We start from the raw sequence: 25,965 nt of genomic DNA on the forward strand, positions 1-25,965 counted from the left end.
TAAACAACTTTAAATATAAAAAATAGCTAATTGAAGTAGTATAAATATCTTTTATCCAGTACATTTTATTGGAACGCATACACTCTCATTTTTTTATAAAGTCTAATTTTTTCATGTCCTGCTATCAGCTAGCTTCCATCATTTTATATCAGCAATAAAAAAATTATAAATGCACACAATATGTTGGAAAACAGTGTTTGGTGACTGAGATTTGTCAGGCTACAATGAACGTGACAAAAGTTGGGGAAAAAAGATTCTTTTCGCGATTTAAAAAAAACAAGGCAAAACTGTAAGAAGAACCTCACATTTGACCAGTTTTGTTTATTTATCTTTTATAAATAAATAAAATGTTTATTTATGACAACATCTGTCGATTAAACTGAAAGTTACAATCTTGGCATGAACAGATTTTCAGAGGGAAACAAAATTTCGCACAAATGACTGGCTCCCGGAAACGAGTCGGAATTCCCATCACCAGTTCTTCTGAAAAGCGGAAGTGACATCATCAATACGCTTTTGTCGGTCTTCCTTAAAAATAATGGAGGATCTGTGATGTTATTTTACTAAAAGTGGCTGTTTTAAATGCCCGACAGGCAATTTATCTACAATGTATTGATATTTATTAACGGGTGATCCAATAATTGTGTGTTTTAGTGCAGAAGTCACACGGACAGTGCGCTGTTTGTTGTCAAAATGAGCGATGTTGTGGAGAAAACGCTGACAGCTCTACCAAGCCTGCTCTCTTTAGACTCTCAGCCTGGATCAGCAAAACTCTCCTCCAACTCTAAACTAGGAAACCTCATCAGAGGAATCACTGAATTAACATCCAAACATGTAAGTCGAGCCTAGAAACCTCACAAAACCTGCTGTTACATTAGCTTGCTAAACTGCTATGTTCTTCCATTAAAAATGTTTGTCCCTAGTAAATGTTTCGCACATTGCTAATTATAGTGCGATATAAACAGATGGTCTATAGTTTAGTAGTTGTCGTGGAGGGTAAAGAGACTTTCGAAAGACTTGTCGTCAATGGTGCGTTCAAGTGCTTGTGAACTTGAACGCACCTTAACCATAACAACAAAGATGTTATGGTTAGCAACATTGCTAACCATAGTGACATAGAAGTTAAGGTTATTTTATTTAGTTTGACTGTAAGAACAAAGTACTTTAACTTAAAAACACCTTTATAATAATGCTGTAACAAGGTTGTATCACTTTATAGCAGGGGTGTCCAAAGTTTTTGCAAAGGGGGCCAGATTTGGTGTGTTAAAAACATAGGGGGGCCAACCTTGGCGGACGTTCTTTACATATAACAGCAATTAATTTAAATACATTTCAGCGAGCTGTTGTGTGTTTCACATTTGCTTTTTATTTTAATTTCGGCCATCTTAAGCATATGTTTTGGTTCATTTGAAACATACATATCAAAATTCAATTGACATTGAAAATTGAAATTAAATATTCATTTAACTTCACTTTTTTAACACTTTAACATTTTTGTAACAGTTGAAGAGAAGTAATTGTACTCTTGGGTGCAAATTACATTTGAAACATAAAAAAAATCTCAAAATGTGAGTTTAATATTTACAGAATTTTTAAACACAATAACAGAGAAATTGTCATATCAACAAGTGCAGGGCTCATTTAAAATATGACAGTAACTATAAATGTTGATTGGCACACCTCTTTCTGCTTGGCGACCCGGGGACAGGACGCACGGTGATGATGTGCGCACTAGCGGTGTAGCTAGTGCGTACCTTACAGTCCAACCCTACATACTTTCACTCCAGAATAATAAACAATAAACATAACCCCCCAGACTTCGGTTTTTCAGACTTAGGTAAATGAAAAATGATGACTTGTCCGCATTAGTGTGATGGGTGAAACTCACTTACTTTGTTACTTATTAGTGTTGCTAACCCGCTTTGTTTGCCAGTCATCGTTGGCGCGCCATCGGTAATTATCCCAGAAATTTTATTCCACGGGAGTTTCATGTTAACCACGGCAGCGCAAACAGAAGAGAATAAATCTGTTCCTCTTGTTTGGTTTTTCAGGCTCTGTAAGTCAAGTAGTTCTTCAGTAATATTCATTTCGTTGTCCACTCCTCTCAAAAAAATAAGTAACTGAGCAGTGTCAGAGGCGTCTGTGCTTTCGTCGCAAGCTAGTGAAAAAAAGTCAAACTCCTTTCCTCTGATTCCCAATTGTCTTTTGATATCCGATGACACTTCTTCAATCCTGCGCGCCACAGTGTTACTTGCCAGGCAGACTTTGGCAAACTCTTGCTGCTTCTCAGGACAGATATTTTTTACCATTGTAATCACACAGTCTTTGATAAATTCACCCTCGGTGAAAGGTTTGCAATGCTTTGCGATCAGCGCTGCTACCTCGTAACTAGCCTTTGTAGCATTCTCGTTTGACTCTCGAGCTTTTGTAAAATATTGCTGCTGTGAGATTAAGCTAGCTTCAAGGTGTTTCAGTTTCTCGCTGCGTTCATTACCTGTGATCTTGTCATATGCCTCAGCATGTTTTGTTTGATAATGTCGCTTCACATTGAACTCTTAAAAACAGCCACTGTCTCTTTACAAATGAGGCAGACACAGTTGTTAGTATTTCAATGAAGAAATAGTCCAATTTCCACCCATCTTTGAACCGTCGGCCCTCGCAGTCAACTTTCCTCCTTTTGCTAATTGCCGCCATTTTAGAAAATTGGGGGGCCTCACATACTAATTTGCTGTTCCTATTTGAGCCTCTAGATGTCAGCACTTAGAACACAGCGCTGCTGCCCAATGTATTACACGCCGGCCAGGCGTTATTGATTCTATGACGGAGGCTGCGGGCCGGATGAAAATTGACCACGGGCCGCATTTGGCCCCCGGGCCGGACTTTGGACATGTCTGCTTTATAGACTGCTTTAAATGTTAGGTAAACAGATGGGTGTCACCATAACATAAAAAGTTTGCTGAGTTATTGTGAGAAATTATTATATTGTCTTGAAACCATTTTCAATTAATACGATTGTAATGGCATAATAATGCAAGAACACTTAGTTATATATCAATAAAATTTAAATTGGAAATGGAAGGCATTTTAAATATTTAAAATAAATAAAACAAGAAATTAACTATGGAGCCTCTGTAAACAAAATCGTCCTTTAAAGAAAGGAGCTTTTTGAGATCAAGGCACCAGATTGAAAATTTTATCTTCCAAGTTTTGGTAGAAAGAGAGAAAAGAGAAAAATGATAAATCATTCAAATGGAAATTATTGCGCTTGTTTTAATTTCTCATGTGATTTATTGATTTATTGCTTATTGAGACGGGCTGATATTAGTTGACATTTACAGAGAAAAGTGAGCACTGATATTATAGCAAAAGTTACTGCATATAAAATTTTTCTTAGTTATTGTGTATAATTGCCTACATTTTTTTGTGCAGGAGGAGGAGAAACTCATTCAACGAGAGCTCCTGCTAATTAAAGAACAAGTGTCTTCCCCTAACACAACTATGGTATTCTTCTTATTGCTTTGCCATTTCATCTACTCCAATACTTCAAACTGTCTTTAATCATTTGTTTATTTATTTTTTCTGTTGTAATCTGATTCAGAGGCAGATGAAGGAGCTCATGGTGAGAGCGATCTACTGTGAGATGCTGGGTTACGGCGTCTCCTTCAGCTATATCCACGCCATTAAACTGGCCCAGCAAGGGAATGTTCTGGAGAAGAGAGTCGGTGTGTTTTCAGGCATAAAATGATACAGTTAGAGTAGAAACACTTTACTATAATTTTATAAGGGAAATATCTCCAGAAGCAGACAGGATTAAACAAAAACAAAAAGCATGTTTTAGTGGAGTATGGGGGAGTGTCTTTAGAAAATGCATGAAAAGGAGCAAATGTTCAAAATGTTCAGATTTATATTTTTAAAATTCTAATATTCTAATAATAATGATAATAATAAAACACTAAAGTGTTTGTCATTTTCTCAGGTTACCTTGCTGTGTCGCTGTTTCTGAATGAAAGCCATGAGTTGCTTCTTCTCCTGGTAAACACGGTGCTGAAGGTCAGTTGTTTGACTGTCATGTTTCTTTGGTCACGCACATTTATACATATTTTAAAACTTCATAAAAAAATTTGCAAAAACAAACAGCTTTGTGCTTTATTAATCAGATATTGAGTAAACCTCTTCTTGACTGATTCAGAGCAGTACATTTCCCACTTTTCTTAACAGCTCATTGTTTAATAAACTTTGGTTTGGTTTAGTTAAAGAAAAACTCTTTAACAGTTGAGGATGTACACTTTGATAATTAATTGATTTATTTTTTAATGCATATAATTGTCAGGATTAATTAAGTTAAAGCAAAGTTTGCACCTATGGATTAGGATTTATCAGCTTTTCAAAGAAAGCTGTAAATTTGTAGATTATGATTAGAGGTGATAAATTGTTTGTGCTAAATTATTTGGGCCTTTTTTAAATAATCAGGCTGAAATATCAATGTGCCCCATGTGGTATGGGAAATATTTGAGGCAAGCTCTGATCTCTGATCTTAGTTCTGCACCACATTATTATCCAACCTCAATAATTAAAAAAAATAGTGATACTTTTGGATGAGTTAAAATAAAACAGAAAATGCTGAGACATTGAAGGGTTCATAATGGTGTTGCGGATGTTTTTGCAGGATCTTCAGAGTACGAATCTGATTGAAGTGTGCATGGCGCTCACAGTGGTCAGCCAGATGTTCCCCAAAGACATGATCCCTGCCATCCTCCCCCTGGTGGAGGAAAAGCTCAATCACCCAAAGTAAGAAGCACTCCATGCTCTTTACAGATGACAAATAAACTTAAACTGGTTCACAGACGAGTGTTTGTTGTTACAAACCTGCAGAGAAATAATTCGCCGTAAAGCCGTCCTGGCCCTGTATAAATTCTACCTGATAGCGCCGAATCAAGTTCAGCACATTCACAACAAGTTTCGCAAGGCGCTGTGCGACAAAGACCCCGGCGTGATGTCGGCTTCTCTGCACATTTACCTGCAGCTTATTCAGGTAAATAACAAAAATTTAAGCGTTTCATGTTGCATTTTTGATCTCTGTGGTGGAATTTGCTGCTATATGGTTTTATATTTACCTCAGGAAAATCCAGAAGGTTACAAAGATCTCGCACCGAGTTTTGTCACCATACTGAAGCAGGTGGTGGGAGGGAAGCTGCCCATGGACTTTAACTATCACAGTGTTCCTGCTCCCTGGCTTCAAATCCACCTTCTCAGAATACTCTCCTTACTGGGGAAAAATGACCAGAGGTGATAATTTCTCACTTCCTGTTGTGTTTATACATTTGTCCAGCACAAAAGTTTTATAATTTCTTCTCTCTCTGCACAGCACAAGCGAGATCATGTATGAAATCCTTGACGAGTCTTTGCGACGGGCAGAGATGAACCACAACATCACATATGGTGTGTTTGGCCTCTTTAACAAATGTTTTACTAGGAGATACATTTTTATTAGCCACTTACTTGCATCCCTCCTTCTTTACAGCTATTTTATACGAGTGTGTAAAATGTATTTACACCATTTACCCCAAATCGGACCTTTTAGAGAAAGCTGCCAAGTGCATTGGCAACTTTGTTCTGTCTCCAAAGATTAATCTAAAGTACCTGGGTGAGATAAGGAAGCATGGTTCCTCACAGATTATTCCCCCATAATAAATAGTGAGAGTTACACTATGATCTAATGTTTCTGTAGGTCTGAAGGCTCTCACCTACGTGGTCCAGCAGGACCCAAAGTTAGCTTTGCAGCATCAGATGACCATCATCGAGTGTCTTGACCATCCTGACCTCATCATCAAGCGGGAGGTGAGTCGGATGTGGATTCTGGTGTCAAAGTGTGAAAGGTTTCCGTCATCACTGGGTTTTTAATCTGCTTTCTTTCAGACGCTGGAGTTGCTCTTTAGAATAACTAATGACCAGAATGTCACAGTGATCGTTGAGAAGATGCTGGACTTTCTGCGAATCAGTGAAGATGATCACACGACCATTGACCTGGTGGGGAAGGTGGCAGAACTGGCGGAAAAATATCCTTACCAATGATACAGTGTTTGTCTGTAATCAGCATCTTTTTACTATGTTTTCAACAGTTAGTGCTTATGGTTAAGTGCCATACTTGTAGAAATATGGTCATGTTGAGCTGAGAACAGAAACTATAATGATAATAGTTTGAAGAACTTATATTCCAGCTAATCTGCTGATTGAATGCACCCAAAGAAGCTGAGGAGAGAAACAAACCTGAAAATATTTTTACATGGAGCCCAATGAAGGAAGTGCAGACATTCCTGCACTCCAGAGTGTTTGAAAAAACAAACAAACTGTAAGACCTACGGCAACGGCGCTTATGTTTCCATAAAGCAGACATCCATAGCCACGTTTTGACACTTAAATTGTTTCTCTAGAGTGAAATATGTACAAACAGCAGCTTTTTGTTTGTGAAAAGCGTCGGTCACTAGAGCGCAGACTCTGGCAGTTGATGAATGACGTCATTGGATTACATTATAAAAATGATAACGGCCAAAACTCTGCATAAAACTTAAATTGTGATTTTAGAAAAACTGTAAAGGATATCAGGAAACAGACTCATTTGAAGACTGCTTAACAGCTTGTGATTTATTTAGAAGTTGAAAGGAGTTTGTTTCTACGTTGAAGTATGCAAATGTAGTTAGCTGTCAAAGACCACAAAGTTCTGGAGATTTTCAATGCATTTCAATGGCGTTGCATAAAAGTTAAAATATGTTTAACAAATCTAAAAGTTGTTGACATTATTTGGGACCAATTTTAATTTTGACTAGCTTGCTTAGTTGTTTTGTGTTTACATTTTTTTGTCTAGTAATTACAGTACAATTATGTACAAAGTATAAAAAATAAAGTCTTTGAGAATGAAAGAGACGAACTTTGAGAAGCAGTAAAAACACTTTTCAGAAGATTTATGCTGAACTTTCGGTCTGTTTGCTTTGATTTGTCTTGGTTGTGCATTTTTTCCTATATACTTTTGCACATATGCACCAGATAATGAATGGTTTATCGACTCCATGAACGCGGTGTTTTCACTCGGTGGAGACTTACTACAACCGGATATCCCAAACAGTTTTCTTAAACTTCTCTCTGAGGGTGAGTTAACCACAAATCCCACTTGTTCTGCTGGTAAACGTATTTGATTCTTATCTTTCCCCAATTTTTCCAGGATTTGACAGTGTGGAGGAGGACAGAAAGTTGAGGCTGTTTGCTGTGAATTCATACATTTCTTTGCTACAAGGAGACTCCAGCAAACTGCCGCAGCGTTTTCTTCAAGTCATTTGCTGGGTGAGAGTTGCTCATCACTTTACCTCGAGGTTTGCAGGACGAGGGTGACTGTTTGGTCCGTTTTAGTCGAGCTTTAGTACGTTTTGTCAACAAAGTCCGGTTCGTTTGGGGCAGTGTGAATGTGTAATCGAATTCAGATGTGAACCGAAAAAGTGAACATCGCTCCAAAAGCAGGAAGTGAACTACAGTGAAGTAAATATGACCAAAACAAATGAGTGAATCTAACGCTCGTGATCTTTCACCCAAAGCAAAAGAGAAATCCTACAACTGCTAAAATCTGCTCCATTTATTATATTTTGCGAAGAAGGAAATTGCACTCATGTCTTCTTCTGCAGTTTTTGCGTCGTTTCCTTGAAGGATGAGTGGTGCAGCGCCACCACAGGTGAGAAGGGGAACAGGTCTCTCAATTAGTTTGGATTGTTCAAAATAGTAGAGTTTCTTTAAGTCTGGACTAAAAGGACACCTTTTTATAGTTACTTTTGAAACATTATAAATTAGACATTAGTCAGCATTGTAAAGGTCTAAGAAGTCTAGTAAAGTGTCAAAATTGAAAATGTTGACATTAAAAATACGCATGAATCCTGGCTAATCTGCTGCAGGTTTTTTTTCGGTGTTGCTGTGTTTAGGTTCTCGGTGAATACTCTCACCTGAGGGAGGATCTTGAGCCAGACGTCATTGTGAGGCTGCTGGCCAAACTGCTGGACATGAAGAGCAGCAGCAGTGAAACAAAGTGCTGGGTCCTCATGGCCATGACCAAGCTGTGCCCCAGTGGAGCGGCTCTGGCGTTGGTTCATAATGTCTCGGAAACCTACAGCAGCTCCCTGGACACCATGCTGAGACAAAGAGCTCAGGAGCTGCAGATCTTCAGCCAAGACTCTGAACTGCAAGCCAAGGTGTTACCACGAAGTGCCAGCATGGAGCCTGTGGAGGTAATACACAAGCATGGCGGCAGAACAGTCAAGTTATGTCTTAAACATCATTAACTTTATTTTCAGTAAGTAAGCATAGAAAAAAAAAGGAGAATAAATGCTGATTTAACGCCTAGTGCTGTTTGACAGGCTTTGGGTTTGTTGAGCTGCATGTACATGTCCTCCATGGTACAGAGTTTATTACAGTAATAAGAATAGTTACCAAACCAACTAGAAGTGCTGTCAGCAATAATTGAGCAGCAGTTGCAGCATGTCTGCAGTCTAGAGAAGTGAGAAAGTTGAGGTTTACAGCAGGAGATACTGGAATGTTAGTGCAGTTTTTTTTTTAATTTTTATCAGGAACGTAACATAAATTAAATTTGGAATCAGGTCATCTTGTTGCTTTAGATCTTATGTGTTTATATAAGCAAATATTTAAATGTTAAAATGTGAAACCTGACTATGAAAAGAACAGAATAGAAAATGTTTTTATTGTCTGGCAAATCAAAAATTTCGGTGCAACAGCACCATCAAGTATTAAGGATCATAATAATTACAACAACAATAGTAGTAATAGTGACAATAATATACAGTAGAAAACTAACACAATAGAAAATACAGTGCAGTTATTAGAAATAAAAAATACTGTAATTGCAATCCAAGGATTGTGCTGCTTTTCCAAAAATGTACATAATTTGCATTGAACATTGAAAACACAAACTATTTACTAAAAAAACACAAAATCTAGTATTTTTTTCTAGTAACTTAAAAGCAACTTTTTAGCAAGATATAAGAGATTGTTTAAAGTCAGTAATTCCTTAATATTGATTAAAAAAGTTGTAGTTCCACTGGCATTCCACTTACAACAGGGGAAAAATGTCTTGTTCTAATTTAAATAATTCACTGGTGGCACTAGTACTTTTTCATTAATATTAAGGAATTATTTTCTTAAAACAATCTCCTGCTTATTTCTGAAAAGTCACTAGTAAGTTAGTTTTGTCTTATTTCAAGTGTACCGAAATATTTGTACAAGAAACTAGACAAAAGTACTTGGCTAGATTTTGTGTTTTTTTTTTTTATTGCATATCAGTGCAGAAAAACTGATGCGCAATAACAGCGGAAATGCCAGGGGGGTAAATAATTTTAGGTTTAACTGTTACTTTTATGAAGATTTTTTAAAGGGTTTTACACACCTCTATCAGGTAAAATGAAGCCATAATTTCAGACATGACTCTGGCAGCTACCCGGTTTCTTTATTATTTTTAATGGGCTCTAATCTCGCTGTTTTCCAGGTGGATTCCTCGCTTTCGTTTTTGGACGGATTTGTGTCTGAGGCGTTGGCTGCGGGCGCGGCTCCTTACAAGCCTCCTCATCAAAGGCAGGAAGAACTGTCTCGATCGAAAGGTGAAACTCATGCAAATGCTTTGGCAGAGCCTCCACTGCTTTGCTTGGGCTTGTCCTGATGTTGCTCTTTGTCTCAGCGCTGAGCCTGGAGCCCTACGGCCTGTCGCTGCCCATCAGCATGTCCTCATGCGGCATCGCTGACAGACAGTCTCCCACCCTGTTGTCCATCAGCTCTGGCCTCTCCGGCGACAGCGCCGATTTCTCACACAAGGGCAGGTGCTCAGACACGCAGCCACAGGCAGAATTAAGTGTTTTATCTCTTGGAAGTTCAAATCCTGAGTCTGATTCGGTGTTTCAGCTCTACGGTTTTGAAGCTGGATGGCGTAAAGAGGCTGTGGGGCAGAGATGGCTATCTAGCTCAGAAAGAGTCGACAGAAGAAGCTCCTCGGATCGAGGCCGCCAGCCCGGTCTGGTCCGCCGACCAGCCGGGCGACAACAACGCTTTAAACGGTCAAACACCGACTCCGACACCAACACCTGAGTGTGACCAGGAAAAGCAGCAGCTGGCGTCCTCGCTGTTTGTCGGTCTGGCCTCCCAGAGCTCCGTGTGTCTGGTGAGCTGATGAACACACACACACGCACACGCACGCATGCACACAGTCACACACACACACACACACACACACGCACACACACACACACACACACACACACATGTAAATGGATTCAGAAGACAGGACAGTTTTCTTTGTGTTTCAAAATCTGGAATAAAATGTGTTGCTTTATTTGTGGAAATTTATTGAGTTTTCTTTTTATAAAGTATAAATCCAGACTCATATGACTGGAAACGATTAATAGGATTAGACCAATTAATCATGACTAATCGGTTATTAGAGGAATTGTCAACTCATTTAGCTATCGATTAATCGCTAAAAGGAGTATACAGACTCAAAAAAGGTAATTTTGCTGAAAGGAGAATATATTCAGAGCAGTAATTAAGCCAAAACTATACAAAAATACATATTGCAAGATAATAAAAATACTTTGTAAATTAAGTGGCTTAGATTTAGCTTCACCTGGTTCAAATTCTGTAAGAACAAAAAATCTCCTGTTAAGCAGCTTTTGCTTTCCAAATATTAATTGGTTCATCAAAAATATTAACAAATTAGTTACAAACTGTATTGATGTTAAATTGAGCAGAAAAGGCAGAGATTTTTTTCACATGTTTCTGTTAGAAGTATATTTTTAGCTGCAGAATAGCTATGTATTGTTTGATTATATAAATAATCGCAGCATGCAGCCCTAATGTTGTGCATTAATATGACGTGTGATAGAAGTTATTTGTTGTTTTTTTTACCAGATGGGAAAGTCTGACTCAACTTCACAGCGTTTCAGAAGAAAAACCAAAGCTTCAGGGAGTTCTGAGCAAATAACCAACCCGCTTATCTCGCCCTCTGATGGTTCTGATAACTTGCTGTATAAAAACCTGCTGGACTCACCAGACCTGGACGTCTCGCCGCCTGAACAGACCCCGGGCCTCGCTGCTCCGAATGGCTCCTGTGATGCAGAAGAAGAGTCGAGTGACACAGACCTGAAGGAAATCGAAACTCCTCCCATCAGAGATGAGCGCGTGACGGCTGAAGCTTCTCCAGACGACGACCCGGACGGATCCAAAGACCCGAGTCTCACCTCGCATCTTCCCGCTGAGCTTTCTGCTCTTTCTCACTCTGACATCACTCCTCTGTTCTCCAAACAAAACCTGGATGTCTCGGCCTGCCATGTCCAGAAAGAAGACTCAGTCGTTCTTGTTGTCTTTATTTCCAACTGCTCAGACTCTTTCCTTCAGCAGATACGACTTCAGGTCGACTCTGAAGAACTAGAGGTGCATCATGCAACCGAAAACCTTAAAATATCTTCTTTCTGTGGATCTTTTTGAAATATAATCTCATGTTCTTGTTTTGAAGGTATCCTGTGTGTCTGATTGTCCATCAGAGGAGTCAAAAAGCCACAGTGTAGCAGTTTGTCAGTATTTCCTAACAGTAAAGAGACCCTCTGTCCACTTTGATCTGTCTGTGACGGTGTCATGGGCGCCGCCTGCTGGGTCGCCCCGGAAGGCGCAGGTCTCCTACAGACTTCCTCTGACGACCTTCATCAGGTGAGATAGTTTTGGGATTTTCTTGCATTCGTCAGGAGGTTGTTTAAATTAATCAGGGCTGAAACGATTAATCGGATTAATCTTGAATCAATTTATTATTGAAATAGTCGTCAAATTATTTGGTAATCGATTGATCATTAACCTGCGTAAACAGACCATTTTCTGGAAGAAAAGCACAATCACTGTAATAATTTTTTAAAAATTTATATATATATATATATATATATATATATATATATATATATATATATATATATATATATATATATATATATATATATATAAAATTCTCAGTAAATATGTTCTATCCAGAACTTTTCTAGTGCTAGTTTTAGCTTTCACTGGCTCAAATTTTGTAAGTAAAAATGTCCTTCTAAAAACCCTTTGCTATCCAATTATTAATTAGTTTATGCTAATAACAGCTTTTCACATGTTGATTGTAAAACTATATTTTTAGCTGAAGATACATTCTTTGCTACAAGAGGTTAAGCGTTCACTAATAGAATTATGTCATTGGATTTTAGTTAATAAATCGCATTTCTTATTATTTAAAAATGAATTGAATTATCTGTTTGCATTTTAATGCATGATATGCAACAACATCGGAATCGGCCGATATTAGTCATTTTTTAACATGTTGGTATCGGCCCATTAAATAAAACTGAACCAACATTTATTTTTATCTGTTTATGGTTGGCTCTTTTCCAAAGGTGTCAAAACCGTAGAGAAATATATATAATGTTTGTAAATATCGACTGTCAGCCATAACTGCAATATCAGGCCAAAGTTTTGTATTTGTGCATCCCTAATTGCTAATATGGTATAAAAGTGAAAAATCTGCAGAGTGCGCCAGTTTTTTTAAAATCTGAATAATCAATGACTTAAATAATTGTTAGCTGGAGCCTTAAAATGTGTCGATTGTTTCGTGCAGAGCTTTGAGGCTTTCCACAGAGGAGTATGGAGCCATGTGGCTGGCCTTCTCTCATGACACCAAGCAGAACCTGACGCTGATCCAAGACGGCCCGGATCCCCTCGCTGCCACTCTGGATGTGCTGAAGAGGAAACTTCAGCTTCACGTGGTGGAAGTTATGGGTAAACTCAGAAAAAGTAACAAATAATGAGCAGCTTCTTTCACTTGTTGGAGCAAAATATGTTAATTTAGAAGCTATTTCCAGGCTGCAGTAGGCAGAGTATTTTACAAATATATATATTTTTGTCGTTATTTTGTTTTTGTTTTTATTTAACCAGGTGTATTTCATTAATATTAGAAATCTCCTTTTCAAGCGACACCTGGCAGCAGCACAGCAAATCATAAAACTTACAGATATTAAAATGCAATTAATAAGGATAATAAAGAAAGAATAATCACAAAGCGCAAATGCATCCATAAAAGTAAAAATTGTAAAAATTGCTATTAATCAATGCATTTAGAAAGAAAAACCTCATTTACAAATTGATTTAGAGTGGCCTTAATTGCATTTAAAAAGTCTTTAAATTACATAAGTTTTCTATTTGGAAAAATTTTATTTTATAAATATCAGATTTTGAACATGTTTTTTTATCAGAATTATATATTTATGATTTTTAAGTATTTTCTTTCAGTCATGTCTAGCCATTATTTGATTTTAAGATGTCTATAATTTATTTTCCACTAGTCAAAACTACATTTCTCCTCTCCAAAAATACATTTAAGATATCTTGAATTACGGACTCATTAGATATTTTTAATTAGGATTATGACTAGTCAAAACTTAAATCAAGATATGTTGAATTTACTTTTTGACTCGTCATAATTTAATTGTAGATATCTGAAATGTGTATTTCAGGTAATCAGCAATTCATTGTAGATATCTTGAATTAAAGTCTCCATTCAAGTCAATGGTAAATTTGATGTAATTTTGACTAGTCAGGATATAATTAGAGACATCTCTAAAAATTACCTCTAATTATTAGAGGTGGCAAAACCGAATTTATGTTAAAACAGCTTGCTATAGAACTGGATATTCCTGAATTTTTTTTTTTTTTTGTCTGTCTGCCATATTGGATTTTACAAAAATCTTCTTGCACTTGCAGTGGATGACCAGTAGTTGGCAGTGTATTGTACGATGCACTAATGTCGACTTTAGTGGACTGTGTGGATTTATAGCATAAAAATCCACAAAAAGACAACAAAAAACACAAGAAAATGGCTTTTAGGTAGCTGCCCACTGCATTTTTGTTCTTTTTCTAGCAGAAAACTGCTTGGTTTTACAAGTGTCAATCATGTAAGTATGATTGAACAACAGAACAGTGTAAAATATGCTTTGATGAAAATAATTGTCAGCATATATCACTCAGAATGAAGCACATACTTTACTCAGTGTCTTTACTGACACCTGATGAGTGAATTTTCCGTTTGTCCCCTCAGGCGTGGAAGCGATCGTGGCTTGCTGCCTGCAGCGGGATCAGCCGTGTCTCATGCACTGTCGCATGCATGCCGGCATGCTGGCTGTGTGGCTGCGCTCTCCAGTCCCCGACCTGCCGGACTGTCTCCTCTACTGCTGTCAGAGAGCTCTGCAGGAGCTCTGAGGGCCTGGGCTGGCAGCACCAGAACCACTCAGAACCCCAAAGCGCTGAACACAGAGATCCACAGATCTGCAGGACACTCCAGCACCAGCTGCTGCTTTGATTTCATGTATTTACTAACCGTTGTTGTTGTATTTAATTTGTTCACAAATGATTTAAAATTATGGAGAGTCATGGCAGGTAACAAGCTCAGGGCCTCAGGGCGTTTTGAATGACGCTATTGTCTTAAAACTATTAAAGTATTGTGATAACCGTTTGAGTAAATCTATGAAACTATTCACTAAATGTATTAGTAATAAGTATAAAAACCCTAAGCTTTTAAAATTGGCTTAATTTTTGTGTCTAAAATAGTCATGACCGTAAAAACTCCACAATGGCTGAGCAATAAATGTAGTTTAATTTTTAGATACACTACAGAGAAGATATATGAAGAAACCCACATTATAATGCACAGAAGTTGGAGGGTTTAGAGCTTCATTTCAGCTTATTTGCAAATTTTATGAGACTTCATTAATGTTCGAGCCAAAGCTGCTCCAGTTGTGTCTCCTGAATCTGTAACATTAGAGTATTTGCATATGTTGCAACCCTGGTATCACTTTTACAGGATTATGTAAAAGGGGAAAAAAAATCCCAGGCAAGCAGAAATCTAAAGGGATTTTTGAAATCATTATGTCTAAGAACAAATTTTAAACTCCCGTCATGAAAACAAAGTTATTTTCTCGTAAAGTCAATCTGAAATTGATCAAAGTGAATTTTTATTTATCTAAGTTAAAGTTTACATTAGTGTCAGTCATGTCTTTTGGAAAACAATGGGAAATGTTCTCCATCTTAACCAGCAGAGCTCCATGTTGAATTTCTGTCTCTATAAAATTCATCGCCTTCCATGTCAGATTATCAGTATTAAAAACATATTTATTTCATGTGTTTGCTTTATCTGTGCTCTTGGACCGCTTTGTGAGGGTTTGCTGGTGGAGTTTGATCTATTTTTCATGTCTTATGCTGATTTAAACGGTATGGACAGAGTTTGTACATCCACAACCTTATGCCTTATGTTGAAATGCCAAGATGGCATGTTTAATTTGTGCCTGTGGTACAGAGAAGAGTCTTCGTTCCTCGGAGTGCCTGTCACTACATTCTGGGACTGTATGAATAAATGCAACACTTGTAAACAAATCGGATTTTGTTGGTTTTATTTAAGAGACACTAAATGCAAAGTAAATACAAATGGTTTCTCATGCAACACTTTCCAAAACTATTAATAGTTTAACTTTGACAAGCACAAATGGTGCAATTTATTAACACTTTATAAGGGAAAGACCATTATAGAATAGGTAGAGAAAAAAGTTTTTAATTATCATCGAGTTTTGTGAGGAAAACAGTGCAGCAACTCTGGTCCTTAGCTGTAAGAAGCTGCAAAAAATATTTTGAGCTGTAACTTCATCTTTATTTTCTGGTTAAATCAAAGTCACACCTTTCATAATTTTATTTGTCAAACTTTTGAAAACCATTTTTAATTTTCCTTCCCTTTTATTCAAACTACTCCCAGTGAAATACTCTGAAGACTGTCTTTGTAACATGACATGTTCAAAAGTTTGAGCCATTTTGCTTCTTGTGGTGCATAAGATTCATCCAAATTCACCTTAAATCATGATTTAAAACGCACCCATATTATTAACCTCCAAGTTAACTAAGGATAAAAGTTATCAACAAGTCCACAACACCAAACACCTACATTTACGCTGAATGAAACATTGCTTTCCAGGGTCTCTAGCCATCAGTTTGTGAACTATAACTCCTCATTCGTACCTCTAAATTGGACAAGCAGATTTTTGAAAGTTTGTGGAATGGACTGGTAATTCTTTTTAAACATAAAGATGCTGTTATCGCTAAAAAAAGTCTTAATTAAGCCGAGTTAAGAGTTATGCAATGAAACTCGCCCACTTGCACACGTGATTGTTTTCTGATTTTATCTAAACTCGTTTTCCAAACCTTTGTTATTGTTTATTGGATCTAAACGTGTTGATTTTCACCAGGAAAGATGCTAATTTTTTATTTAGCTTTGCCTGTTGAATCACTGGGAAAAAATGCCTCTTGTGTCCAATTGAAAAAAATTGTTTTTTTATTTTTCTTTGTCAGTTCATGCAAAAACTTCATTGCTGCAGTTGTTGCCAAATGTTGTTATTGTAACTAGATTTAGGTGGATATTACTTTTTTGACAAGTGGGTCTCAAATAAAATCATTATTAAAATATTGCTTCTCTATTGACTCAGGTTTGATATTACCATTTGTTTGTTGGATCTGTCATTCAAAAAGCAAAGAGAGAAGACATCCATCAGGGGGTAAATGTATCTTCTACCTTTGAACTCGGTGCTCTGATACGTTAGTCGGGTCTTGTTCTCTGAAAGGTGAGAACTTCCTCGTCATTCAGAGCTGACGGTGCTTTGGTTTTGACTGCGGGGGATGAAGCGCATGCTCAGACTGTGTTCGTCCTCCACAGGCTGCTGAGACAGGTTGTTGGTCTGCCTGATGCTGCTGACAGTGCAGCCTTTGCGTGGACATACTGTGTAACGGAAGAGCAGGGTGACCAAGATGGCCTTCATCATCACCATGGCGATGTGTTTGCCCACGCAGGAGCGAGGCCCGCAGCCAAAGGGCTGGAAGAAGCGACTGGGCACCTGCCAGGCGGAGGAAGCAAAGGATCAGCTGGTGTTTGTTTCACTCTGCAGAGTCACATATTGTTTACACTCACCGGGTTGTCAAAGTTGGTCAGGCTGAACTCTCTGGGTTTGGGGAAGAACTCGGTCTTGTGCATGAGTCCAGTGTTCAGGATGATGTTGGTTCCTTTCCTGATCTTGGTGCCTTCGATGTCGTCGTCCTCCAGAGCTTTCCGCATGGTGAAGTCGACCACAGGGTGAAACCTCATGGATTCATTAATAAACTTCTCCATCACTTTCAGTCTTTCGTAATCGATGTTTTCCGTAGCTGTTTCATCTGTAAATGAAAGACCATTGTTTCACATTTCCAAAGCTCTTAATTTCACTGCTGGGACTTGATGTGACAGACCAACATAAAGCAATGCATAATTAAGAAGATGATATATGCATGGTTTTATTTATTTATTAATTTCCAGAATTTTTAAGTTTTTTTTAAAATTGTAGTATATATTCGTATTAAACAATCTTTTGTAGAACAACCTTTTATATTTCTTTATTTACATTTCATGTATGTTCAGTTATAGTCCTACTATCACCCAACTCTCTAAATATTTATTATTGACCTGCCTGTTTTATTCATCGTTCTTCATGGTGCTGTTTGTTCACAAATAGTCTCTAACAAGTCTTCTCTGAACAGCTGGATTAAGTCACATTTACTCAGAGGCATCACTATTTTTAATCAGGCGACCTCTGAGGGCACATGGTAGTACTAGGAGAATGATGCTGAGTTGTACTCAGTTATGGAAAATTCCAACTTCCTAATCTGAAAAATCAACTGGAAAACCCCCCGAAGAAAGATTTCTTACTGGGAAACTGGTAGCAACACCCACTACCTCTATTTATGACCGTTATTAAGGTGGACTTTGCGCCTCAATATGGCCGCCCCTTACATTAACACCAGCAAGATATGATGGAAATTGGAAATATGTTTATTTTACAGGATGTGAAAGTGTGTCTAAAATCAATGTAACGCCTTGTACTGCTTAAAATTATGTTTATAAAGTCCGACTACGCCATAGCCTGATGTGAAACTATGCTCCGAGTTCCCACTGCCCAGGCAACTTAAATAATAAATATTAAACAAAGCATATCTACACAATACCACAACATATTAAAGATCTACTGTTGTTGTATCAACCTTCCAGACCCCTCAGGTCTTCTGGTTCTGCTCTGCATCCCCAGAACCAGAACAAAACGAGGAGAAGCAGCTTTCAGCATCTATGCACCACGACTTGCATTTGAAACATAGTCAATTATAAATGTAATTATGGGACTTGACATAATGTCATGTTTTGATTGTTGATTCTATGTGTTTTTTATCATGTAAAGCACTTTGAAATGCCTTGCTGCTGAAATGTGCTACATAAATAAAATTTTATTGATTGAGTGATACAGATTTAAAGCAGACTTTTATTTCTCATTTTGCAGTTATGGACTATTTTGTCCCTAAAACTCAGTAAAACATTGAAGTTTGTTGTAATTCGACAAAAATCAGAATTACTTCGCTAACAAAAAGAACTGCTTGTGTAACTTTTACATGACAGAACAAAGTGCATTATTTGTGACTCAGAGCATTTTCTCTCACCCAAAACGGTGCTCATCTCCTCCACAAGCTGCATCTCCACCTTTGGGTTTTGTTTCAGCAGCATCAGCATGAAGAAGAGGCTGATGGAGAGAGTGTCAGGAGCTGCGATCACCATCTCCAGCACACACTGCCTGACGTTATCAGCAGAGAGCTCGCCATGGTTCTGTTGGGACAGAAAGTAATCTAACTGCAGCTTAGAGTTACCTCCAACATGTGGTGTGGAAAAAAAATATCTGATCTGTAGTAACAGATCAGGCTTGAGACTCTGGCAAATGGCAAAGAGCAAAAATCTTTATTTCAGTCGTTTGCAAACGGAGAACACACAGCAACCACAACACAACAGCTGTACCTACAATGGGTTCTGACTTGGAGCTGCAAGCTCTTACTATATATAGGACTCTCTATACAATGTGGTCACTCCCTGGCCCAGAGCCAGGTGAACAGGTTTGATGCACAGTCAGTAGTGGACAGGATGCATCTCTCCTTACTGAAAGGTCAGTTAATTATTTAGTTGACAAACATCTACTTGTTCAAAATATGGGAGTTTCCAAAAATTAGGATGCTAATGGAACAATTTTCCGTACCAAAAACATTGTAAGACCTCGTACATACTCTTCTAACATTCAACGAAGAAATTTGTTAGACCTTAGGGCTTTTTCCATCTTACTGTATTTACCTAAACTATCTGTTGTTATCTGTTAACAAACACTGGCGCCTTATTTTAGTCACTAACAGCCTGCTGGAACTTTTCCAAGGAGAGGTCAAAAGGAAACCTATCTAACTGACTCTGCAGAGACTCCTTGACCTGCAAGGTTTTAACAGACTGAACAATACTAATGATAAATGACTAAAGAATTCAAATAAGATTCTTAAAAGAAATAAGAACAATTTTTACTTCACAGTGGATAGCAGAAGAAACTGACCTGTGCAAAGATGAGCTCTGTTGCAAAGTCGAGGTCATCATCCAGCTTCTCCGTATCTTGAATGATCTGTCTTTTGATTTCGAGCAGACTCTCCATTGCATTCTGCAGCTCTTGGCTGTGAGTGGTGCAAAATAGAAAGTTGATGAAATCTCAAATGAAATGTGACACTAAAGTCATGATTTAAAGCTCTTACGCTGCTTTTTTATGTTTGTCGTAAAGCCATCCAATCTTGAAAAAGATGTCAGGCTGGATTAGAACCGTTTGCCAGGTTTCAAAGTAGTTATGGATTTTCACAAGCAGCTCCTTCTCTGAGAAAAAAAAGAAAGAAGAATTTCATGTTTTCAGCCAAGACGTTTGGAAGGTGCAAAGTTTGAATAAAGCAACTTACCATTGAGAGGAACCCTGAGGAACAATTTATTGGAGATGTCCACTACGATGGCTCTCAGGAGGTTGAGGGCGTCCACATGTCCAGAGGGGTCGGTCATGTCCTGGAGGTGGTCCAGGTGTTTGGCTGTGGAGCTCACACAGATTCCCACGGTCCGCTGAAGGCTGGGGCCTGACAGAGCTGCGACATCAACACAAAAATATGCAGTAACTCATTGAAACAGCGGTTCAGTCGTAAAACATTTTACCGCCGAACTCTGAAATGTGCTTCATGTCCAGAGGTTGTTACCTTTAGAGAAGTATGTCCTAGCTTGTTTCCAGAGTAGGATATTGCTGTTGAAAATGATACCCCTCCCCTCCATCCCAATGCACTCAAGGCCTTTTTTGCTCCCAAATCTGGATATGTAGTGAGGGCTCTTCAAAATGTGGTACACCGCAGAGGACCTGCAGCAGAATCCAGCATTTGTTTTTATTTCATTTGAATTTAATGCTTATTCTTTTCAAATGTGTCTCCACATTTGTGACACATTGTCATATGTGAAAATTTACTCCAAAGTCAATCCACATTTGGAAACGGATAAAAAAAGGTGCCCAGAAGTTCGAGGTTTCTCACATTTCCTCCACATTAAAATCCAATATGGCTGCCTAGCATATAAAAGCTAATAACAGAGAGATAAAAATCATTTAATTTCACTTCTGATCATTTGTTCCTCTATGCTTTTTTTTTTTACACATGTGTTGTCCTTTTAAAACTTACAGCTTTTTATACAATATATTGCTGCAATGTTTAAATGCACAAAATACAGAGAAGTACATTAGCTAGCAAATTACACAGACTTAAATTTAATCAAAACTCAGATAGTTTGATGTTTTCTGATCAAATTAGCTGGCTACAGTTTGTAATTTATTGCAAAAAAACTTTGTGCAATTCCCTGACAGCAGGAATTTTTTTCCCTCACGTTGGAGAAAAACGTGAGGAGTTAAGTTAAATGATTGTGGTGCTACTTATGGATAAAAAATATCTGTTGATGTGGAAGGGCTTTTTTCTGATATTCACCCAAAATAATTTTTCTTTAGTGCAAAATCCTGCTGCTGCATTAAAAATATATGAATAAATTTGATCTTCATCTGTTGTGACGAAACACTTACCTGCTGAAAATGATGGTTTCCTCCCCATTGATCCAGACCCGGACGGTGCTGCCATATTTGTTATTGTAGTAGTTGCAGGCTGTTCCAATCCCGGTCCAAAGGAATCTGCAGTAGGAAAGGATCGGACCAAGTCCTGCATAGAAACAGGGACCTAAAGTAGAAAGAAGTTGTAAGTCAGTCTGCAGCGGATCTCAGTTCACGTTTCTGAACTATGGCTGCTTCTCAAACTCACTTTCTCTTCCTAACTTTTAAACAAATTTACAAATGTTAATTTCATGCAAAGAAAAAAAAATGCAGTTTTCCCTTTCAAATTTTGAGATTGATTTGTAGTCAGAATTAATCTTGAGATTATTTATTCACCAGTTTATAGCTCTATTTTGCAGAATGAAGCCTTTTTTTTCTGACTGTACCTGGTATTGGGGAACTCTGTGTTTGGCTCCAGCTGGTGATGAGCAGAAACAGCAGCAGCAGAAGAAGCGCAACGGGGGTGACGCCACACAGACTGTGAACCTCCATCGTGGTGAGGATCTCTGGTAACATTGTCTCCTCTATTCGTCCAAAGCGGTTGTGCAAAAGGAAGAAAGCTCTCTGCCGTCTGTTGGTTAGAAAGAGTTGAAGCCTCCTTCAACCAGCATGTAAAGCAGCCCTCCTCTTCCTCTCTTTTAATCCTGTCCTTCAGTGTTGGGAGGTAACAAAACACACTGACACTGCACTTCACACAGTGGATCTCGGAGGTGTACACACCCCTGGCAAATTGCCTCCTTTTTTGTAGCGTAGTAAGTAAGATCAATAAATCATGTAAAACTGCTTCCATATAAAATGTGACATGCATCCTGTGCAATTCAGTGGGGAAATAAATCTGTTTGAATTAACAAAACCAGTGCAGCAACCTGGTTGCATAAGGGCTCAGTGTTGAGGGAGTGTAGGGATTTTCTCACTTTGCCATTCAGATGTTGCTCAAAACTACCAGATTTGGAACAAACTTCTTGTCCACAACCATTTCCAGGTGACCCCACAGATTCATATTTCATCTCAAGATTATGAAATTCTGGGTTGAACTTTAAATTTCCACTCAGGAAGACATTCTTTTCCTGTTATTAACGTAAGCTTAAATTCACTGGGATGCTGAAAACATAACTTGGTGTGTTAGACACCAGAACCGAGTCGCATTCAAAGGTTCATCCATCTGCATGAAACTTGATAAGAACCCCAGTTCTAAGAGTACAATGCTGCCACCACCGTGTTTCAGGCTTTGGATTTCTTTTGGTGATGTGAAACTTTTTTTTTATCAGATCATAATATAATTTACACACTCAGAATTTTAAGAGATTTTTCACCAGGGCTAGAGCTAAAGTGTCTCCAACTTATTTTTCCAACTAAAGTAGGTGCATGATGGCAGATTTAGTCTCTAACATCTTTATTTGCATTTATTTTATATTTAGTGTTCTTCATTAAACCCAACTGTTGGAATAATTGTATGTAAGTTATCCCATGTATTGTTTTTCTTACTATGTATGTTGGAATGCTGTAAAACTGTTACTGTGAAGATTAACTACTTATTCTGTTTGATGTCCGGAACGAGATTATCACGTACAAAATAATTGTGTTACATAGAAGAAGAGGCAATCACAATATACATGATCAAAGTACTGTCTTTGCATCTCCTGAGGTTACAGTTTGTTTGTTGTCTCTGGGGTCATAAAGTTCAGTTCCTGAGACTTTGGGTTGTATGCAAACGACCCATTCTTCCTATCAGACTGGATGTCGCCCTGGCCATCCCAGGTGACAGAATCATCACTTCAAAGATAAAAGAAACACAAATCGATCCCAGGGGCATTGTATTCTCCTGGTCTTTGTATTTGTATTTGTATTTGTATCTAACACTTAGTTGGGAATTGAGAACTGGCACTGTAGCTGTGTGATGAATTGTTTACCCAACGCCTTTTTAGAGCTACAGTGTCCTTGTGTAACCAGGGTGACCTAAGGAAATAAAAGGCGTTGAGAACAGAGACGTACTCAGAGTGTGTTGGAGATTGTAACTGATGTACGTCTCTGGGGCACTCTCCTCGCGAGTAAAACTTAACTGATGTGTTCTGTCTTTCTTTCCAGGTAGTGTTTTACTAATGTTAGGGGTTTAAACCTGACACCAACCTTTACATATTGTTCTGCTTTTTTCTAGTTTCACCAATTAACAGAGGTTCTATTTTGTTTAATTTACACAGTGACACAGATGATTGATTATAAATCTTTTTTTTTATACATAAATTGAGTAGTGCTGGTCAGTTCACGTACACAATTCAACAAATTTTCTTTAGGAAATGCTAAGGCATTAATTTGCAAAAAAAGTTGCAAGCAGTTTCTTGTTGTATGAAGGCAGATATTATGTCTAATTACATCTGATTGGAAACTACTGGATCATGCAAAGATTTTGAAAAAGAAAATAATTTTTATTTCAGAAAGCATTTTTTTTGTGTGTTTTCTAAAAGCACCCAAAAAATTTAACAAAACTAAAAAAAACTTAGTTTTTGCAAGGATTTTCTAACAAAAATAACCTCTGTTAGTTTTTGGGAGCAGCATTTTTAGCAAAAACAAATATTTTTCTACATACATAAAATACTTGCAGATTACCCAGACAAAGCAATTATTTGATTATCTGGCGAAATTGCTTAGTGTAAAACAGTTTCTGAAATTAGTGTCCAATTAAACAAATTAGAAAATGGTGAAATAAAAACAATCTACATTAGAACAGAACACAGTAAAATGAGTTAAATCAAAGAAATGCTACTAACCTCTTCTCCTGAGAAGTGGAAGTTGGATTTGAGGAGCTGCAGAACTCCCACCGCCGTTTTAAAGGTGGTCTACATTCCTCCACCACATAAATCACAGTGAATCGAGTGTTTATAAATCCTTGGTCGAGCCTTCACTCCACTGGTTGCTTGGAAACTTTGCCACTTTTGGGTTACAAGGACTGTTACAAGGCAGTGAACCGCCAGCCGGGTCAGACAGAGCATGTCTAAAGCATAAATTAGCTTGAAAAAGAATAGAGAAGAGTTTTTGTCATTATTGAGGTGAATACAAAAGGATAGACTCTTTTTTTTTTTTTTGCATTGTGTGTTTTTTTCTCCTGCTTTTTGTGCAGAAAGACCACATGGTCCAATTCATCAACCAAGCAGGCTTTTCAAGGGGAAATGAATTAGCTGGGTCAGGCTGACCCTTGTCAAAGGAAACTGGGACTTGCCCAGAAATTCAAGGAGGGAAGAAGACAAATGAAAATATACATATGCATAGTAAGTAGATCGACTCATCTCTATTGAATTTCCCTTTGAACTACCGCTTTTTTTTCTGCAACTAACTTTAAAAGAAATAAAGAACTTATAAAAAGCTTGAGTTCAGAAAAGGTTGTCCTTCAGCTTTTCTACATCAGAAATGCTCCTAATTTGTCTCTTGCTGTTCAGCTCTGCAGTTCCCCAATAAACCTGGTTTACTCTTTGCAGCTGAAACTGTTTAATATCTGGAATTTGAGAGCAGCAGTGCTTTGAAAAAGTTTTTTCCCCCCCATAAAGATGTCTTTTTTGTCACACCTAAGCATTTCAGATCATTAATCAAACTTTATTATCGCACAAAGAGAACTTTAGTAAATAGCCACTTTCGAACGCATAAAAAAAACAAACCATCCAAATCAGCCTGACCTTGTTTGGGAAAGTAATTGCATTCCCAGCAGCAACTCTCATCAAGGCTTTGCAACATCTGGCAGTTGTTTAAATTCAGCCACATTCATGCGTGAACAGCTTGTTTAAAGCAATGCAGCAGCATTTCAATTGGATGAGAGCCAATCATTTGAGCAGGCCTCTACAAACCTTTTTGTTTTTTAATCTTAGCCATTTGGAGGTGAGCCGGTGTGACCATAGCCCTGCTACTCATCTCAGGTTATAAACCGATGGCCAAACTTTCTCCTTCTGGATTTATAGAGACGGATTTATGGTTCCATAATTTTGCAGCAAGTCGTCCAAATGCTGAAACAGCAAAGCACCTTGTGAGTATCACACTACCATTTCTATAATGATGTTCTTTTTCTGAAATGCTGTGTTGGTTTGGAGCCAGACGTAACAGGACACACCTTTCAATAAGTTCATACAATATTTTCCCCAAAGGACTCGGGACATTTATGTTATTTTTGCCTCGGAGCCATTTTTGTTACTGCTAAACTAAGAACACTGGCCTTAACTGAGGCAATGAAGGTTTTCAGTGCTTTCCATGTCGTTGTGAGGTTTTCTCCTCCTGGATGAATTGCCGATGCTCTCATGGAGCAATTTTATTACACTGCAACAACACAATTTGTTGCACTAGCTTCTTGTGCAAATATCTTGGCACCCTTGAAATAAGACAAAATTAACTTAAAAGTAACTTTTCACTAAGCCATAGAGGCTAATTTCAAGTAATTCCTTATGACTGATGAAAAAGTACTAGTTCCATTTGGTAGATTATTTCACTTATAAAATTTTTCCCATATTTTTATGGTTAAATTTATTTTTTTCTTTTAATCAATATTAAGGAATTATTTACTGAAAACAAGCAGCTAAATCTTGCTGATTAGTAACTTTTCAGCTTGTCTTATCTCAAGTTTGCTGAGATGTTTGCACCAAAACTAAACCAAACATACTTGGTGAGGCTTTGTGTTTTTGCAGTGTAGGCTGGAAACTTCCAGGAAGGCTTGTTGCGTTTCAATGTTTTCGCCATTTTTGAAGTCCTACAGCTATAGAAATGCCATTCAAATCCTTTCCAAACAAATCAATTATTTTGTTTCAATTTTTTTTTCTTTAAATTAGGGAACAACATGTTGATTTTTAGTCTACTTCGTGTAGTCGGACAGGCTTCATTTATTCAACAACTAATCAAATCTGGA

At 37.8% G+C, this 25,965-nt stretch overlaps 2 protein-coding genes across 2 annotated transcripts; one reads left to right on the plus strand and one right to left on the minus strand.

Moving 5' to 3' along the window:
- Positions 1-525: 525 nt before the first annotated feature.
- ap4e1 (adaptor related protein complex 4 subunit epsilon 1) lies at positions 526-15,485 on the plus strand. Its single transcript, XM_055043897.1, has 21 exons — positions 526-834; positions 3,430-3,501; positions 3,599-3,722; positions 3,977-4,050; positions 4,667-4,788; positions 4,873-5,032; positions 5,120-5,286; positions 5,366-5,439; positions 5,522-5,644; positions 5,729-5,838; positions 5,917-6,056; positions 7,031-7,143; positions 7,217-7,335; positions 7,962-8,264; positions 9,536-9,647; positions 9,725-9,863; positions 9,946-10,201; positions 10,948-11,469; positions 11,552-11,742; positions 12,674-12,834; positions 14,150-15,485. Exons 1-21 carry the CDS (start codon positions 694-696, stop codon positions 14,308-14,310), a joined length of 3,384 nt encoding a protein of 1,127 aa, XP_054899872.1. The 5' UTR covers positions 526-693; the 3' UTR covers positions 14,311-15,485.
- LOC129370875 (aromatase) lies at positions 15,481-23,968 on the minus strand. The gene is made up of 10 exons (XM_055047154.1): positions 23,852-23,968; positions 21,473-21,657; positions 21,063-21,213; positions 20,203-20,357; positions 19,918-20,094; positions 19,723-19,837; positions 19,530-19,644; positions 18,607-18,769; positions 17,057-17,298; positions 15,481-16,982 (listed from the first exon to the last, which is right to left on the minus strand). Exons 2-10 carry the CDS (start codon positions 21,600-21,602, stop codon positions 16,728-16,730), a joined length of 1,503 nt encoding a protein of 500 aa, XP_054903129.1. The 5' UTR covers positions 21,603-21,657; positions 23,852-23,968; the 3' UTR covers positions 15,481-16,727.
- Positions 23,969-25,965: the final 1,997 nt, after the last annotated feature.

The sequence above is a fragment of the Poeciliopsis prolifica genome, unplaced genomic scaffold (assembly GCF_027474105.1).
Source record: "Poeciliopsis prolifica strain line A6 unplaced genomic scaffold, Auburn_PproV2 SCAFFOLD001, whole genome shotgun sequence".
NCBI classification, from domain to species: domain Eukaryota; kingdom Metazoa; phylum Chordata; class Actinopteri; order Cyprinodontiformes; family Poeciliidae; genus Poeciliopsis; species Poeciliopsis prolifica.

What these genes read in the sequence shown, in the direction of transcription:
- LOC129370875 (XM_055047154.1), bottom strand. Translation starts at nt 21,602, where the DNA reads ATGTTACCAGAGATCCTCACCACGATGGAGGTTCACAGTCTGTGTGGC. An exon ending in GAAACCATCATTTTCAGCAG is followed by an intron (nt 20,358 to 21,062) that starts GTAAGTGTTTCG and finishes ATTCTGCTGCAG; the next exon opens with GTCCTCTGCGGTGTACCACA. An exon ending in GGAGATGAGCACCGTTTTGG is followed by an intron (nt 17,299 to 18,606) that starts GTGAGAGAAAAT and finishes TTTCATTTACAG; the next exon opens with ATGAAACAGCTACGGAAAAC.
- ap4e1 (XM_055043897.1), top strand. Translation starts at nt 694, where the DNA reads ATGAGCGATGTTGTGGAGAAAACGCTGACAGCTCTACCAAGCCTGCTC. An exon ending in CCTCTGACGACCTTCATCAG is followed by an intron (nt 11,743 to 12,673) that starts GTGAGATAGTTT and finishes TGTTTCGTGCAG; the next exon opens with AGCTTTGAGGCTTTCCACAG. An exon ending in TCACGTGGTGGAAGTTATGG is followed by an intron (nt 12,835 to 14,149) that starts GTAAACTCAGAA and finishes TTGTCCCCTCAG; the next exon opens with GCGTGGAAGCGATCGTGGCT.